The following is a 15981-nucleotide window of genomic DNA, read 5'->3' on the forward strand; positions in this document are numbered from 1 at the left end:
GGTGAGCCGGATTAACTCACGGGTTGAAACCCATTTTGACATCTCTAATAGATATTTTGAAGAATTTTTTTTCAATGAGTAGTTTCAAAGAATACAGAAGGAAGAAAACAATAATAATAGCAGGTGTCGTAATTGGAAATTGTACAAGTTTGAAAAAAAGAACGTAGAAAATTGATGGGAGTATTGTCTCAAACGAAATTATACGATTATTCTCTGGGAGTAATTAATGGTCGTCCAATTTGGACGAAGAGAACCTCTAACAAAAATTAATTAATTTATCACGGGCTGGACTAGCAGCACGCTTTTGCTTTCTGCACCTCTATAATTCCATAATTGCTAACTGCTCCTCGTAAATGTTCCGGAATTGTTGTTCTGCAAAATATTTCATTGAATACAAAATATTTCAACATGTCTTCTCTAAAAAAAAAAGTTCTCAAAACATATATACTATTAAATTATTTCAAATTTAAAACCATTTTTTAAATAATTTGTTTTCTTAAAATTTTATTTTAAAAAAATTTAAAATTACGTATAAACATTTAATATGAGTTAAATATGTTTTTGGTCCCTTACCTCTCAATGAATTTTAAAATTAGTTCATTTTGAAATTTTGGACCAATCTAGTATTTTATATTTCAAAATACATGAATTTAGTCATTTTAATAAAATCTTGTTAGATTTATTTGATATTTCGTACGTATTTCAAGATTGTATCTGAGTTGTTTAGACTATTTGATACATTTTTATGAAAGACGCTTGAAATGTCAAATAAATCTTATAAAATCTGATTAAAAGAACTAAATTCATGTATTTTAAAAATTAAAAGATTAAATTAATCCAAAATTTTAAAATGGGACAAATTTTAAAATGAAAGAGAAAAACGTATTTAAACCCTTAAAATTACTTTCATTGTCGTCGATCTAGCTTTGGAAGAAGTGGAGTTGTTAAACCAGAAAACCAGGTTGATGATATTTCCCTTAGTCATTGATTATTGAATCTGATTAAGTGCTTTTACTCTTTTAACAATAGAATATCTTATTCATTATCTTCAAATCAAATTATATTCTAATGTATTGTTTCCATTTGATCTCTATATTATTTTTTCTGCAATATTTCCAACAATAGTGTCTTTGAATGTCTTGGGAAGTGTTCCCTTATCCCAATCAAAAATCTCCAAATTGGGTTGCTCTTAATGCATTTCAGAGACCTTGGAGAACAGTGGTACAACCTCCATCACCAATCCATCTCCATGTCTGCAAAGTCCTTCGTCATTATCTTCCTTCTCCCTCTATTCTCTGTGGTACTCTCAAATCATTTCTCTAATCAGAGTAGAAGTAATCAATTTTGAGTTCCAACACTAAAAATCTTAACTTTTTCCAGTTTAGGCAAGTATTGATGTGATGGTGTTGTTTGTAACCAGGTGGTGGGGAATGAAACCGTGCAATCGGAAGAGTACCCTTTGGTTGTGAGCACGTGGCCCTTCGTTGAGGCTGTCAGAGCTGCATGGAAGGCTGTTGATGGTGGCTCCTCGGCTGTGGATTCCGTGGTTGAGGGTTGCTCTGCCTGTGAGGAACTCAGGTGTGATGGAACAGGTTGGAACTTGAATGTTTGGAACATGATAAGGACTTTTCAATATGAAATATTTGAACCTACTTTGCCTATTGGTTCAATGGAAACTGTAGATTGGGTGTGAACTTATCTCTCCGTGTTGTGATTTTGAAGTATTTGATAGTTGATTTTTGCTGAGAGCTTCATCCATTCTTATCTAGTGCTTATTGGATTGATACTAATCCTAGGCTCACAAAGTCATTATCTTAAACATGCTGCCAGTCCTGCACTATATTTATTTTATTTGTCTTTATGGCTTCTCAAATGTAAAATTTAACTATTTTAGTCCCTCCTGCACTGACACAAAATAATATTTACTTGACGTTATGGTTAGTTGACATTACTTAGCAAACTTGCTTTTCAAGTGTGACTTGTTGTGTTGTGGTTTATGAAAATAATCTACTTGGAAAGGTTGAAATTGGTAATAAAGCTTGTTTCGTGGGAAGGGAAGAGTTTTGAAAAATTCTGTGTTTTTACTCCTATATGAATGAATAAGACAGAGTTTTGGTTCTGTTTTTGTTCATTCTGTTAAAAATCCTTCACCATCTTGAGATTCCATTTTGACTTTTTTCTTCATGTCTTCATCATATGTATGCATCCCTTTTGAATATCCTATTCTGAACAGTTGGTCCAGGTGGAAGTCCAGATGAGAATGGAGAAACTACAATTGATGCTCTGATCATGGATGGGGTAGCTACGAATTACCATGTTCTTGATCTGCTAATTATTTTGTGTCATGCATATTACTTTTTCTTGATCTGGCATGATTTTTTGACCCATCTTCTGCTAAGGGGACACACAGTTGACAATGGAAGTAGGAGCTGTTGCAGCCATGAGATACGTAACTGATGGAATCAAGGCTGCCAGGTTAGTGATGCAACACACTGAACATACTTTGCTTGTAGGAGAGAAAGCATCAGAATTTGCTATTTCAATGGGTCTTCCGGGACCTACAAACTTGAGTTCACCGGAATCTATGGAGAAGTGGACCAAATGGAAAGATGGTTGTTGTCAACCAAATTTCAGGAAAAATGTGTCACCTGCAAATAGTTGTGGTCCTTATAGTCCAACACATTACCTGCAGCATCCTGGTGAAACATGCTCCAGTACTGGTCATATGCTGACCACTAATTCTGGGTTACCTCGTGTTGGTCTTCATAGCCATGATACTATATCAATGGCTGTTATTGATAGAGTAAGGTTTAGCATAAAATTGAATTTTAGACATCACTTTATGTATGCATTTGACAAGTTCCATCTGGCACAGATGGGACACATTGCCGTTGGCACATCAACTAATGGGGCAACATTCAAGATTCCTGGCAGGTAACCTTGTGTGTGCCAGTTTTAGAAGTGGACTGATCTTTTCGTTTCTTGAATGACCAAACCTTTCTTCCTTTTCGAGCTAAATTATCTTGATTTAGTTGAAGTCACATGTAATTGGTTTTTAGTCCTTTTTATTTTGATTATGACCAATTTCCATTAATTATCATGACTGTTATATACTTAACTAGAGAAGGAATGGCTTTAGAAATTAGACTGTCCTGTCTTTATTCATATAACTCTCCTAGGAGTGTTTTCATTAGGGGAAAGTGCTTCTGTCAATTCCAAATACATATCCTCTTTGGATATATACTGCACACTAAGTTAATGCAGCAGAAATTGATCATCCTCAGTATGTTCTCTCGCTGATTCTTATAATTAATTTATTTTTTTGATTACAGGGTAGGTGATGGCCCCATAGCTGGATCCTCAGCATATGCTGTAGAGGAAGTTGGTGCATGTTGTGCTACTGGGGATGGTGACATCATGATGCGCTTCCTTCCATGGTAGCATAGAAAGTCTCTGGTTTCTCCAGTTTACATAATGAGTTGCTTTTTCTTAGATTGTCTTCAGAAAGTTATGCATATTGGCATATACTCACACAGACAATTTGATTGTGTCTTATCTTTATTGCATATCTGTTGCTTGTTAATTTTGACAAGCAACTGCTATTTGGGGTGAGCATAACTGGTCTATCATGTGATGTTCTTGGTTAATAATAGGTAGATGATAATTTATTTTGCAAGTAATATATATATTAAACTTATTTTTCTAGTGCATTAACCTGTAAACAACATATTCTTTACCGTGGTAGTTTCAACTTTCAAGCAGTCTTAATCTTGTATAGTAACACTTCAATTGAATATTCTTATGTGTTTTCAGTTATGAATATCTAGATGAATACTTCTATTCAATTTCAGCTATCAAGTTGTGGAAAGTATGAGGTTGGGAATGGAGCCCAAACTTGCTGCCAAAGATGCAATGGCAAGAATAGCAAGAAAATTTCCAGATTTTTTGGGAGCCGTTGTTGCCCTCAATAAAAAGGGGGAGCATGCTGGTGCCTGCCATGGTTGGACATTTCAATACTCAGTAAGGAGCCCTGCAATGAAAGACGTTGAAGTTTTTACTGTGCTACCCTGAGACTGAAACTATTCAAGAAATGAGTATCTCCCAACAAATGAATTCAAATCAGTAGGAAAATTAATAGCGCTTAAATGTGCTTTTATTGTAATATTATTCTTGCATTTAATATTTCAATTAACAATGATTGAAAGATTGTTTACAATTGTAACAATGTTTGCACGAGTTTCATACTACAGTTTCAATGTTGTCTGCCCAAGTAATAAGAAAAGTGACTTACAACTCGTTACTGTCAGTTTTTGTGATTTAGATAATGCATGAAGTATAGAAAAAGTGCTTGAAATGAATGGGGATGAACATGTCTCAGTCACATCGGAATTTATTCTTAGTTTTCCACCCTATATACCGATGAAGTTATATCTCTGCAAATTCAAGCAGAGTAGATCTCTTATTCAATATCAAGTAATAATCATTTCTACCATAAACTACTCTTAAGAAAAAATGGTAAGGATTGTAAAACCACCATGATTCTATCAACACTTGATACTTTCATCTTTGAATTTGGTCGTCCAATTCATGTTACTTGCCAGCACTTCTTCTGTCAACTAAGAAGTATACTTTAAAAGTGGAGAAAACTGTTTTAATTATTATAATCTAACTTTTCAAACTGAAAACCATTGTGTTGCTTTATAGTCGAGGTAACGATATACAGACAAATGTTTAAGCTAACATCAGTAGAGGATTTGATTTAGAATTTCCTTCAAGTATTATATTCATATCTCACGTTTATGCTCTTTATCACTCGTTTCAGCCACTATTGTCTTCCAAAACCAATGTTCTTGCCACACTTTCTCCATCTGTTCAAGTGGCAGACTTTTGGTCTCTGGCAGAAGATAATACACAAATAGAGTCATGACCACCACCCATCCTCCAAAGAAGAAGAAAATCCCAGACTTCAAGTGGCAAAGCATGGCCAGAAAAGTCTGACCAACAGCAAAAGTGAAGATAAAGCTCACTGCCACTGTGATGCTTTGCCCTACTGATCTAATTTCCAAAGGAAAAATTTCACTTGGCACTAACCAACCTAATGGCCCCCATGACCACCCAAACCCAGCAACATATATGCATATCATAGCCAAAACCACACAAGCATACCCTTTGCTTAATCCACCATGATCTTTCAGATGAAAGGCCATTGTGCCACCAACTATACACTGTGATGCAAACATTTGAATGCCCCCAATAATGAACAAGGCTCTCCTTCCTAGTTTATCAACTATGAGCATTGATATGAATGTTGAGGCAGTACCTATAACTGCCGTCATCACAGCTGACAACAGCGATGCACTTTCTCCTAACCCAATTGTCCTAAAAAGTAAAGGGGCATAGAAAGCAATCACATTTATCCCTGTCATTTGCTGGAAAAATGGTATAGCTACTGCCATCACAAGCTGAGGCCTATATCTTCGTTTCAAAATGGTCTTAAATGATTGTTTGTTGTTGGCTTTTGAAGAACTTGCTGTTATAAGATCATCAAGTTCTGCTTGCACATCTTCTGTGCCTCGAATTCGCTGAAGTAGTAACTTGGCCTTTTGATGGTCATGGCCTCGTTGGATTAAGCTGTTTGGAGTTTCAGGGAGGAAAAGTGAACCAAGTGTTAGCACTGAGGCTGGCACTGCTGCCATGGCTAGGGAAACACGCCAACCCCAACCACCTTCAATCTTCTCTGTTCCATAGTTGATTAGGGTAGCAAACAAAGCACCAATGCCAAGGCTTAATTGGAAGCCATTGCTAGTTGCCCCTCTTAGTCGTGGTAGTGCCATTTCAGATAGATACAAAGGAACAGCCTACAGAATCAGTACAAAATCTGAAAGAAATTACTGTCTTGTCATTCTGATTTGGTAAAATAACTAAGAAAATGTTCGTATGTGAGATGGTTGAGCCAAGTTTGCAGTAAAGTAGACATCCCCAACTTATTCTAGAAAGCATGAGAATTACCAAAAGTCCTAAAAGCTATGCCAGCATTAAATAAATCATAATCAATGGTTATTCTTTTATTTTCATTTTGTCTTCAACAGTCTAAATGAACTTCGCAAAAAAAGAAGTTAGATCCTAAATTTCAGGAAAGTAAATTACATAGTTTTAATCTTCCAAGAAGTTCTTCATTTTGTTGGCTAGACAAGCACTGTCTAGTCTCCAATTGAATCTTAAGTTGTAAGTTGTACTAAATATCTGAAATGCTTGTTATAATGCAGAAAAATGAAGGAAAAGGTAGCTACCTGGTTTGCAAAACCAACTCCAACTCCAAGCAAAAGTCTACCAACTATGAGCATGTACACATTAAAAGCTGCACCTCCAAAAGCAGTACCGGCCAGGAAGGCGGCGCCGCCGGCCACCATGGATGGTTTGCGGCCAAAGGCTTTGGTGACATAAGAAGCAAAGAAGGAAGTAACAAGGCCAGCAACATAGAGAGATGATGTAAAAGAGGTCAAGAGTTGACTATCAAATACACAGTAGTTGCTGACTTTGGCTTCTTGTTTCTTGAGATACACTTTGTGGAAGAACTTCTTCAGAAATGGCTCCATTGAGGTCACCCCACCAGCTATTCCAATGTCATAGCCAAAGATGAAACCTCCCATGGCAGCCATCATGCAAGACAGCACAACATAAAGGGTTATCTTACCATTGCTTTGGACATTTTCACTTGCTATGGCCAACCCAATAGCCATTGATAGCCTCTTCTTTAGTACACTAGTAAAAGCTTAGAGAGATTGATTGAAGTTTCATAAATGGTTCATGATAATTGATAAGCAAGCAGTGCTTTTTGACTTCTGTGCACAACCATGGTTTGAATTTTCATCACTACTGTAACTGCTAAAACTGTCACTGTTGATATTTGGTTAGTTAATTTTTTTCTTCTTCTAAAAGTACAGGAAGTAATTTGGTCTTATCTCATCTTTAAGTAATTTATATCTGAAATCTACTTAGCAATGTCAAATTTGCATTGCTTCTATGATAGCATGAGATTTTATGTGTTGTGATAGAGATGTGCCTCTAACCATATGATGAAGGACAAAAAGAACAGCATTAATGGTGATTTTTTTGTCCTCAATGTAATAATAATTGAGCAATTTGGCTAACTTGAGCTTGTGGAAGAGAAATGCATGGGAACAATAGTTCTTAGGAACCCTGCACATGATGTGGAATTTCTATAACCTGGAGTCAAATTTCTGATACAAAATCTCACCGCCATCTGTTAAAAAATAACTGCCAGGAATTCTTATATGAACTTTTATAATGTCCACATATTGTATACTTACTATAGTTACGACCACACCGAGTCTCAATTTTCTATTGAGTTTTTTTTTATTATTCTTTTATTATATTTCTAAGTTACACATATATTAAAAATTTCTTTAATATATTTTAAAATATTAAAATAAATGTAACTTGAAAACACACTAATCGACCAAGAAAAAGAAGAAGAGGAAATCCAACTTCCACATAAGTTAAATAATACTCTCAACCTTATAAATGTCATGACATATTGACATGTTTGATGGAGTTTGAAATTTCACTTGCTTCAACTAGGTCTTCACGTTCTTGTTGAACATCATTGTAATAACAATGATGTTGTCGTGAATTTGATGGAGAAGAAACTATATTGAATTATTTTGATTAGTAATACGATTAAATTGACAACATTCAAAATCCCATAATAACAAATGCCCCCTTTCACAAAATCCTTGCCTCAAGGATGAAAGATTGTTTACTATTTTAACAATATTTGCATACAATTTCATTTTCCAATTTTGTTTAAAATACTAATAAATTTAATAGTGACAAAATTAATTACTTGTTGATATTATTAATTTTTTTAATTAAATATTTAAAAGCAAATTATTTTCAACTAATCATATATTATTTTAAATTTACATTTACTAAAATGTTTATTTTAATAAATTCATTATATTTTCTATTAACTTAAAATTAATTTTAACGAAATTTCATTTATTTTAACTTTATTTTAATTATAGGAGAAAAATAGTAATCTTATATTTAAATTTATTTATACATTTTTTCTAACAATTACATCTATTAAATTATTCACAAATTCTTCCTTCAAATCCCTTCATCTATCTATTACTCCAAACAACACCATAATCCCCTATTCATCTTCTCAAATCTTTCCTCAAATCCTCTTCCCAATCTAAAGGAAAAATAGAAAGGATTTTAAACCCTCCTTGATTCTATAGACACTCGATACTTTTATGTTCGAACTTATCTTTCAATTCATGTCACTTAGCAACACTTCTTCTATTAAGTATGATTGAAAATTATGCATCCTGTAAAGTCCCACATCACCTAGGATAAGCAAGGGAGTGGATGTTGGTGGTTGTATAATGAACTCTAGATTCATGGTTTTAGTCACTCAAAGTATAAGACACTTTAAGTCAGTGTTTGGCTTTTGTTATACTCTTCTGGTAGTGTTGTGAGGTTTAGTTAAATTCTTTCTTTAGGGTGTGTGAGTGTACTTGGGGTCAAAGGATTTGAGAGAGTGTTGTCTTTGTGTTCTAAATACTTTAACATAATGTTATTCTCTAGTTGACTTTAGATAACGACCATGGTTTTTTTCTCCAGATTTGGAGTTTCCACATTATATTGTTTGTGTATCCTTATGTTTATATATTTCTTTGTGAGTAGGGTGATTCTCAAGGTAAAGGCGATATGTTTTTTTTCCAACAAGTGGTATTAAAGCTTATGGTTCGATAGGATATTCATAATACGATCTATGATTACAGTTTAGTATAATCTTCCAGATAAGAAAAGATGAGTTTCTTGTTGCTGGAGAATCATCCTTGTTTGTTGAAGTTGCAATAAGAAATTTGATGAAAATATCATTGTTAGCGTCGTGTTGGAGTGGTGAATTTGGAGATAGGCTCTTGGACGTGCAAGGACTCTGAGTTGCACTGGATTTGTAGTGGAGCTCGCATTATCAGTCGAGGGTGCTCCTAGATTTGCAGTGGAGGTCGCGGTTGGTGTTCACATGGTTCGACTAGTGATGAGTGATGGAGATTTGATCTATGTGAGTTGTGGTTTGCGACAGATTCGTGGAGGAAGTGCTCTACGGTTTACATATCTATTTCGATTATTGGTTCACTATAGCTCGTAAATCTATGATTGTGTGGTGTGCGCTTGGAGGTCTAGTGGTTTTTGAGTTCATAGATCTCCATGTGATAGGTGTCTGATCTACTACAATAGGTGGAGTTCGAATGATGATGGTGAGAGCTCTGGTGAGTGTTGATATGCTCGTGTGCATTTTCAAGCGATTTGGGCATGCCTTTTCTAGCAAGGTGTAGCAATTTCCAACATTTGGGCAGGGTGGATCTTGTGGTGGCTAGAGCTGCTAGAGCAGTGCAGATCTGGGTTGTTGTAATTTTTTGTGGCTTGAGCGGAGTTCACGTCTTTCGACCTAGCGAGTGCAACAGTGGTGGTTCATGCTGGTCTAGTGATGATGCACTACGATGGCAAGTGTGTGAGGTTTTAGGTCTACTCCGGTGTTGCTCGTAGTGGACAATGGTGTGATGATGGACAAAGTTGTTTCGATCTGCATGAGCTGAGGCATAGTGGTAATGAGGTCCTGCCGCTTTGATGAAAGTTGAACGATGGATCTGAGTTGTGGTGTCTGACTGTGGTGATGTGATGAAGATGAAGACGAATACTGTGTGTTTTTTGTAGATTTTCTTAAGGAAGAAGGAGATGACGTGGCAACTCCTGGTTGGTTAAATATAAGAGTGGATGGAGGTGACATTTGGCATCTCTTGGTTGGTCTTATTTGAAAGTGGAGGATTGTGACATGTGACAATTCCTGTTTGGGCAGATTGTGAGATAAGTTTTTTCTAGTTGTAATTTATACATGAGTATTGACTAGCTTTGATGCAGAGTGTATGAAAATTCTTGGGATGGTTTAATTCCAGGTGAATATACTGTTTTATGAAGTGGAGTATGATTGTTGGTATAGGCAATGAAGATGCGTCTATTTATCATGGTGGACATTGTTGAGTATGACTGAAAATTATGCATCTTGTAAAGTTCCACATCACCTAGGATAAGCAAGGGAGTGAGTGTTGGTGGCTATATAATGGATTCTAGGTTTATGGTTTTGATCATCCTAAGTCTAAGACACTTTGAACTAATGTTTGTTTTTTTTTTTTTTACACATTTGTAGTATAATGTTATGAAGTGTAGTTAAACTTTTGCTATGGAGATTGTGAGTGTACTTGGGGTCAAGAGATTTGAAGTTTGCACATTGTAATGTTTGTGTATCCTTATGTTTATTTATTTATTTATTAATAGGGTTATTCTTGGAAATAAAGATGACGTGTTTTTCCAATATCTTTTGTAAAGTAAAAAATATACTTAAAGGGTTTATTTGCTATTAAAAATGTACTATTCAAGAGGAAGGAAATGAAATGATATCTTTAATTTGTTTCTAACCTTGTGTTTGGATGGAGCATTTCAACAATGCTTAGAAATTGAAATGCTTTGTATTTGAATTGCTTGTAATTAAATTCCATTCATTTTTTAAATAACTTGTTTGGATAAGGACATTAAAATACCTAACATTTCAATTTCTTGTTTGGAAAAAACAAATTGAATTTATTGTGAGATAAAATTTAATTTTAACAATATTTATTTTACGCTTAATTATGTTTTGAGTTCATGATAAATTTGTAAACATGCTCGACAACCCAGATGGGTCGGGCAGACCCAACTACGCAACCAGATTGGTTAGACCCGACGACCCACCCGAGCTGGACCGACTGGAAATCCCAGACAGGTTGGGTGGCCTGATGATCTAGAGGCCTGATGGCCCATACTACACACGTTCGACGACCCGGACAGGCTGGGAAGCCCAGACAGGTTGGGTGGCCCGACAACTCAGATGGGCCCAACGACTTGGACACGCTCGACGACCCAAACAGACCCGATGACCTAGACGGGCCCGACAACTTGTACGGGCCCATTCAAACCGTCAGGTTAGTCCGGTTCGTCGGGACCGTTCGGGTAGTCTGGCCCGTATAAGTCGTCGGGCCTGTTTGGATCGTCGGGCCCGTCTGGGTCATCGTTCCTGTTCGGGTCGTTGGGCCCGTTCGGGTCGTCGAGCCTGTCCGCGTTGTCCCGCACTTCCGGGTCGTCAGGAACGTCCGAGTCGTCGGGCTCGTCCGGGTTGTCGGGCCCAATGATTTGGAAGGGCTAGTTTGGGCCGTCATGCTCGTTTGGATCGTTGGGTCTGTCCAGGTCGTCGGGCTCGTTCGGGTTGTCTAGGTCAGGCCCGTCCGAGTCATCGGGCCCGTCTGGATCGTCAGGCCCGTTTGGGTCGTCAGACCTGTCTGGGTCATCGGGCCCGTTTGGGTCGTTTGGGTCGTCGGGCGAGTTTGGGTCGTCAGGTCCGTCTGGGTTGCCGGGTTCGTCCAGGTCGTCGGGCTTGTCCGGGTCGTCGAGTCCGTCCGGGTCGTTGGACCTGTCCGGATCGTCGGGCCCGTCCGGGTCGTCTAGCCCGTCTGGGTCATCGGGCACGTTCTGGTCGTTTGGCCCGTCCGGGTCGTCGGGTACGTCCGAGTCGTCGTGCCCATCTAGATCGTCTAGAATGTGAGGTTGAGTGAGAAGAATTTCAAATTCCACCTATTTTGAGGGTATTTGAATTTCTACTAATTTAGCTAATTGAAATCCTTCAAAAAAATGCTTGCATTTGAAATGCTTTTTAATTTTTCTATCCAAACAAAGCATTTCATTACAAAGATCTAAATTCTTAAAAAAATGAATTGCTTCATTAAAATACTCTATCCAAACACACTCTAAGGGATTTGCAGGAATTCTTGGAGATGAATTTGGGGAGAGGTGGATGAAACCCATCTCGTAGCAGAAGAAATTTACAGGAATTTGCAAAGAAAATCACATCATCACATACTATTTTTACCATTTTATCCTTAATTTTTAATTAATGATCTGTTTGAATTATAAAATATATTAAATACTTATAAATTAAACTAGTATAAACATAAATGTAAACTATTTTTCATATGTTATTATTAATATTAATAATGATCATGATCATGACAATAATAATAACAATAGTTTATAATAATTAACTTTAATAACTAATAATAACAATTAATAGTTGTAATAATATAAATTTTATTATTATTAATGATAATAACAATAATAATAATAATAATAATATAAAAATAATAATGTTAATTGTGTAAATTAAAACACATGAAAAATAATTAAATAATAATAATAATAATAATAATAATAATAATAATAATAATTACATTTAATTTTATATTATTTTGATTTATCTTTTTATTTATCACATTCATCAAATAATCCCCCACTCTCACAAACTTTAATTTTCACTTCTCCATTATTTAAAATAAACAACCTCATTCTTTCTCTGTCCCATTTCCTAAAATTCGTTGAAGTAGCATATTCATATCTCACGCTTATGCTCTCTGTCACTCATTTCACCCACTGTTCTCTTTCAAAACGAATCTTCGTCCCACACTTTCTCCATCTACTCAAGTGGCATTTTAGTCTCTAGCAAAAAAAATAGTACACAAATATCGTCTAAAGAAGAAGAAAATCCCAGACTTACTTTAACAAAAAAAAAAAAGTCCTTATAAAACAAAATTCCTATAAAGTTAATCAGAACTTACAGACAAATTAAAAGAAAGATAAGGACCTTGTCATATTTTAAACTGAAATATTTATATATTTTGTAGTTATCAAATCACACGAAATTTAAAACTTTATCTGTCTTCAAGCAATCTAAAAAACCAAATATAATTTCCATCCTAAAAATCAAGGCACTTAGGGAAGATTCAAGTCAAACAAATATGTTAGTTGGTGCTCCTAATTATTCAATGCAATAACTACATCAAATTAACAACCAAATCGGAAGAAAAAAAAAATCATTAAAGATTGGTAGTTGCATTCATTATAAAGAATGAATTTAAAATCATGAAAGATTGGTAGTTACATCCACTACAAAGAATGAATTTCATGGCTCTCTTCACTGTTCGTAATTCACTGTTGTTTTATAAATGTGGGGTAATTTGATTCGTAATTACGAGAGTGGTGTAACATCTTAAAAAATTTCTGAGTCAGGGCAAGTCGTACCCATTAAACACGACTTTATCCAAATTAACATGTCATGGTTGGACATCTAAATACTCAGTTTGATGCTCCGACACACCTCATAAATGATGTGTCCTGTGTCCAACACGTATCGGACACCGACACTCGTACAATACTTGTAGGACACACTATGTCCAATTTGAAAGATATTTTTTTTATCTTTAACATGATTTTGATGATTAAAATAAGGAATAAATCTTATTTTTTCACTACTTTTCGCATATTGGATATTAGATAAATAGATTGGATTCATTTTTGTGTTAATTGACAATGTATTAGTTGACAGTTTCAAACTTAACATGTATATACACGCCGTGTCCCGTGTCCTATATTTTTTCACTTTAGCCGTATCTCCGTATCCGTATTTGTGTCGTATCTGTACCCTATCCTTGGACTGATACTATTCCGAGAATCAGTATCTACCAACAAATGAATTCAAATCAGCATGCTAATTTTCTTGACTCAGGAAAATTAATAGCGCGTAGATGTACTTTTATTGTAATATTATTCTTCATTCTGATATTTCAATTAACAATGTTTGCGTACAGTTTCAATGCTGTTTGCTCAAGTAGTAAGAAATTGACTTACAACACGTTACTATTATGTTTTGTGATCTAGATAATTCATAAAGTATAGAAAAAGTGCTTGAAATGAACGTGGATGAACATGCTCTTCTGTTTACAGGTACAGTTTTTAAGAGTGGAGAAAACTGTTTTAACAATTCCAAACTGAAAACCATCTTATTGCTTTGTAGTACATTTGATATACAGACAAATGATTAAGCTAACATCAGTAGAACATTTGATTCAGAACTTCCTTCAAGTATCACATTCATATCTCAAGTTTATGCTCTTTATCATCACTCGTTTCACCCACTATTCTCTTCCAAAACCAGTGTTCTTGCCACACTTTCTCCATCTGTTCAAGCGGCACTTGTTTGGTCTCTGGCAGAAGATAGTACACAAATAGAGTCATGACCACCACCCACCCTCCAAAGAAGAAGAAAATCCCAGACTTCAAGTGGCAAAGCATGGCCAGAAAAGTCTGACCAACAGCGAAAGTGAAGATAAAGCTCACTGCCACTGTGATGCTTTGCCCCACTGATCTAATCTCCAAAGGAAAAATTTCACTCGGCACCAACCAACCCAATGGCCCCCATGACCACGAAAACGCAGCACAATATATGCACACCATAACCATAACCACAAGAGCATACCCTTTGCTCAGTTCACCATGATCTTTCAGATGAAAGGCCATTATGCCACCAATTATAACCTCTGATGCAAACATCTGAATGCCTCCAATCATGAACAAGGCTCTCCTTCCTAGCTTATCAACTATGAACATTGATAAGAATGTTGCCACAGTACCTATGAGTACTGTCATCACAGCTGAAAGCAGTGACACACTTTCTCCTAACCCAATTGTCCTGAAAAGTAAAGGGGCATAGAAACCGATCACGTTTATCCCTGTCATTTGCTGGAAAAATGGCATGGCCACTGCCATCACGAGCTGAGGCCTGTATCTTCGTTTGAAAATGATCTTATATGATTGTTTGTTGTTGGCTTTTGAAGAACTTGCTTTTATGAGATCATCAAGTTCAGCTTGTACATCTTCTGTACCACGAATTCGCTGAAGTAGTAACTTGGCCTTTTGAGGGTCATGGCCTCGTTGGATCAAGCTGTTTGGAGTTTCGGGGAGGAAAAGTGCACCGAGTATTAGTACTGAGGCTGGTACACCTGCCACGGATAGAGACACACGCCAACCCCACCCACCTTCAATCTTCTCTGATCCATAGTTCACTAGGGTAGCCAGCAACTGACCAATGCAAAGGCTTAATTGGAAGCCATTGCTGATTGCTCCTCTTAGTCGTGGTAGTGCCATTTCAGATAGATACAAAGGAACAGCCTACAGAAATTACAGATAGATATGACACAAAAAAAAAAAGAAACAATTTTCATTTTGTCTAAGTCAACTCTGAAAGAAAAGAAGCTAGATCCCGAAAAAACTGTGTAATTTACTAAATTACACAGGTTTAATCTTAAGTTGTACTAAATATCTGAAAAGCTTGTAACAGTGTAGAAAAACGAAGGAAAAGATATAGCTAGCTACCTGGTTTGCAAAACCAACCCCAACTCCAAGCAAAAGTCTTCCAAATATGAGCATCAACACATTGAAAGCTGCACCTCCGAGAGCTGTGCCGGCCAGGAAGGCGGCGCCGCCGGCCACAATGGATGCTTTGCGGCCAAAGGCTTTGGTGACATAAGAAGCAAAGAAGGTAGTGACAAGGCCAGAAACATAGAGAGATGATGTAAAAGAGGTCAAGAGTTGGCTGTCAAATACACAGTAGTTGCTGACTTTGGCTTCTTCTTTCTGGATATACACTTTGTGGAAGAACTTCTTCAGAAATGAATCCATTGAAGTCACCCCTCCGGCTACTCCAATATCGTAGCCGAAGAGGAGACCTCCCATGCCGGCCATCATACAAGACAGCACAACATAAAGGGTTATCTTACCATTGCTTTGGACATTTTCACTTTCTATAGAAAACCCACCAGCCATTGATAGCCTCTTTAGTACACAGGTGAAAGCTTAGAGAGATTGGTTGGGGTTTTATATAGGCTTCGTGATAATTGATAAGCAAGTAGTGTTTTTTAACTTCTGTGGTCAACCAAACTTTTCATCAGATATATGTATTGGTTTGGATTTTTTATGTCACTGCTGAAATTTGCACTGCCTCAATTATGGGATAAGACTTTTGATTTA

At 36.4% G+C, this 15981-nt stretch overlaps 3 protein-coding genes across 10 annotated transcripts; 1 reads left to right on the top strand and 2 right to left on the bottom strand.

Moving 5' to 3' along the window:
• The first annotated feature begins 922 nt into the window (after positions 1-922).
• On the top strand, positions 923-4300 carry LOC114194008 (probable isoaspartyl peptidase/L-asparaginase 3). Of its 8 annotated transcripts, none has more exons than XM_028084044.1 (8): positions 923-961; positions 1126-1300; positions 1421-1592; positions 2234-2298; positions 2411-2803; positions 2876-2934; positions 3333-3437; positions 3852-4300. In XM_028084044.1, exons 2-8 carry the CDS (start codon positions 1193-1195, stop codon positions 4069-4071), a joined length of 1122 nt encoding a protein of 373 aa, XP_027939845.1. In that variant the 5' UTR covers positions 923-961; positions 1126-1192; the 3' UTR covers positions 4072-4300. The 8 variants fall into 8 exon arrangements, with proteins under 8 accessions (XP_027939845.1, XP_027939852.1, XP_027939867.1 ...); XM_028084051.1 differs by having other exon boundaries at positions 1204-1300; XM_028084066.1 differs by having other exon boundaries at positions 943-961; positions 1204-1300; positions 1421-1578.
• Positions 4301-4670: 370 nt separating this feature from the next.
• LOC114194000 (hexose carrier protein HEX6-like) lies at positions 4671-6913 on the bottom strand. The gene is made up of 2 exons (XM_028084023.1): positions 6291-6913; positions 4671-5858 (listed from the first exon to the last, which is right to left on the bottom strand). Exons 1-2 carry the CDS (start codon positions 6738-6740, stop codon positions 4785-4787), a joined length of 1524 nt encoding a protein of 507 aa, XP_027939824.1. The 5' UTR covers positions 6741-6913; the 3' UTR covers positions 4671-4784.
• A 6992-nt stretch (positions 6914-13905) lies between these two features.
• LOC114194287 (hexose carrier protein HEX6-like) lies at positions 13906-15911 on the bottom strand. Its single transcript, XM_028084417.1, has 2 exons — positions 15328-15911; positions 13906-15123 (listed from the first exon to the last, which is right to left on the bottom strand). The coding sequence occupies exons 1-2, from the start codon at positions 15775-15777 to the stop codon at positions 14047-14049; spliced, it is 1527 nt and encodes a 508-aa protein (XP_027940218.1). The 5' UTR covers positions 15778-15911; the 3' UTR covers positions 13906-14046.
• Between the last annotated feature and the right edge of the window lie 70 nt (positions 15912-15981).

Source organism: Vigna unguiculata, chromosome 1 (genome assembly GCF_004118075.2).
Source record: "Vigna unguiculata cultivar IT97K-499-35 chromosome 1, ASM411807v1, whole genome shotgun sequence".
In the NCBI taxonomy this organism is placed as follows: domain Eukaryota; kingdom Viridiplantae; phylum Streptophyta; class Magnoliopsida; order Fabales; family Fabaceae; genus Vigna; species Vigna unguiculata.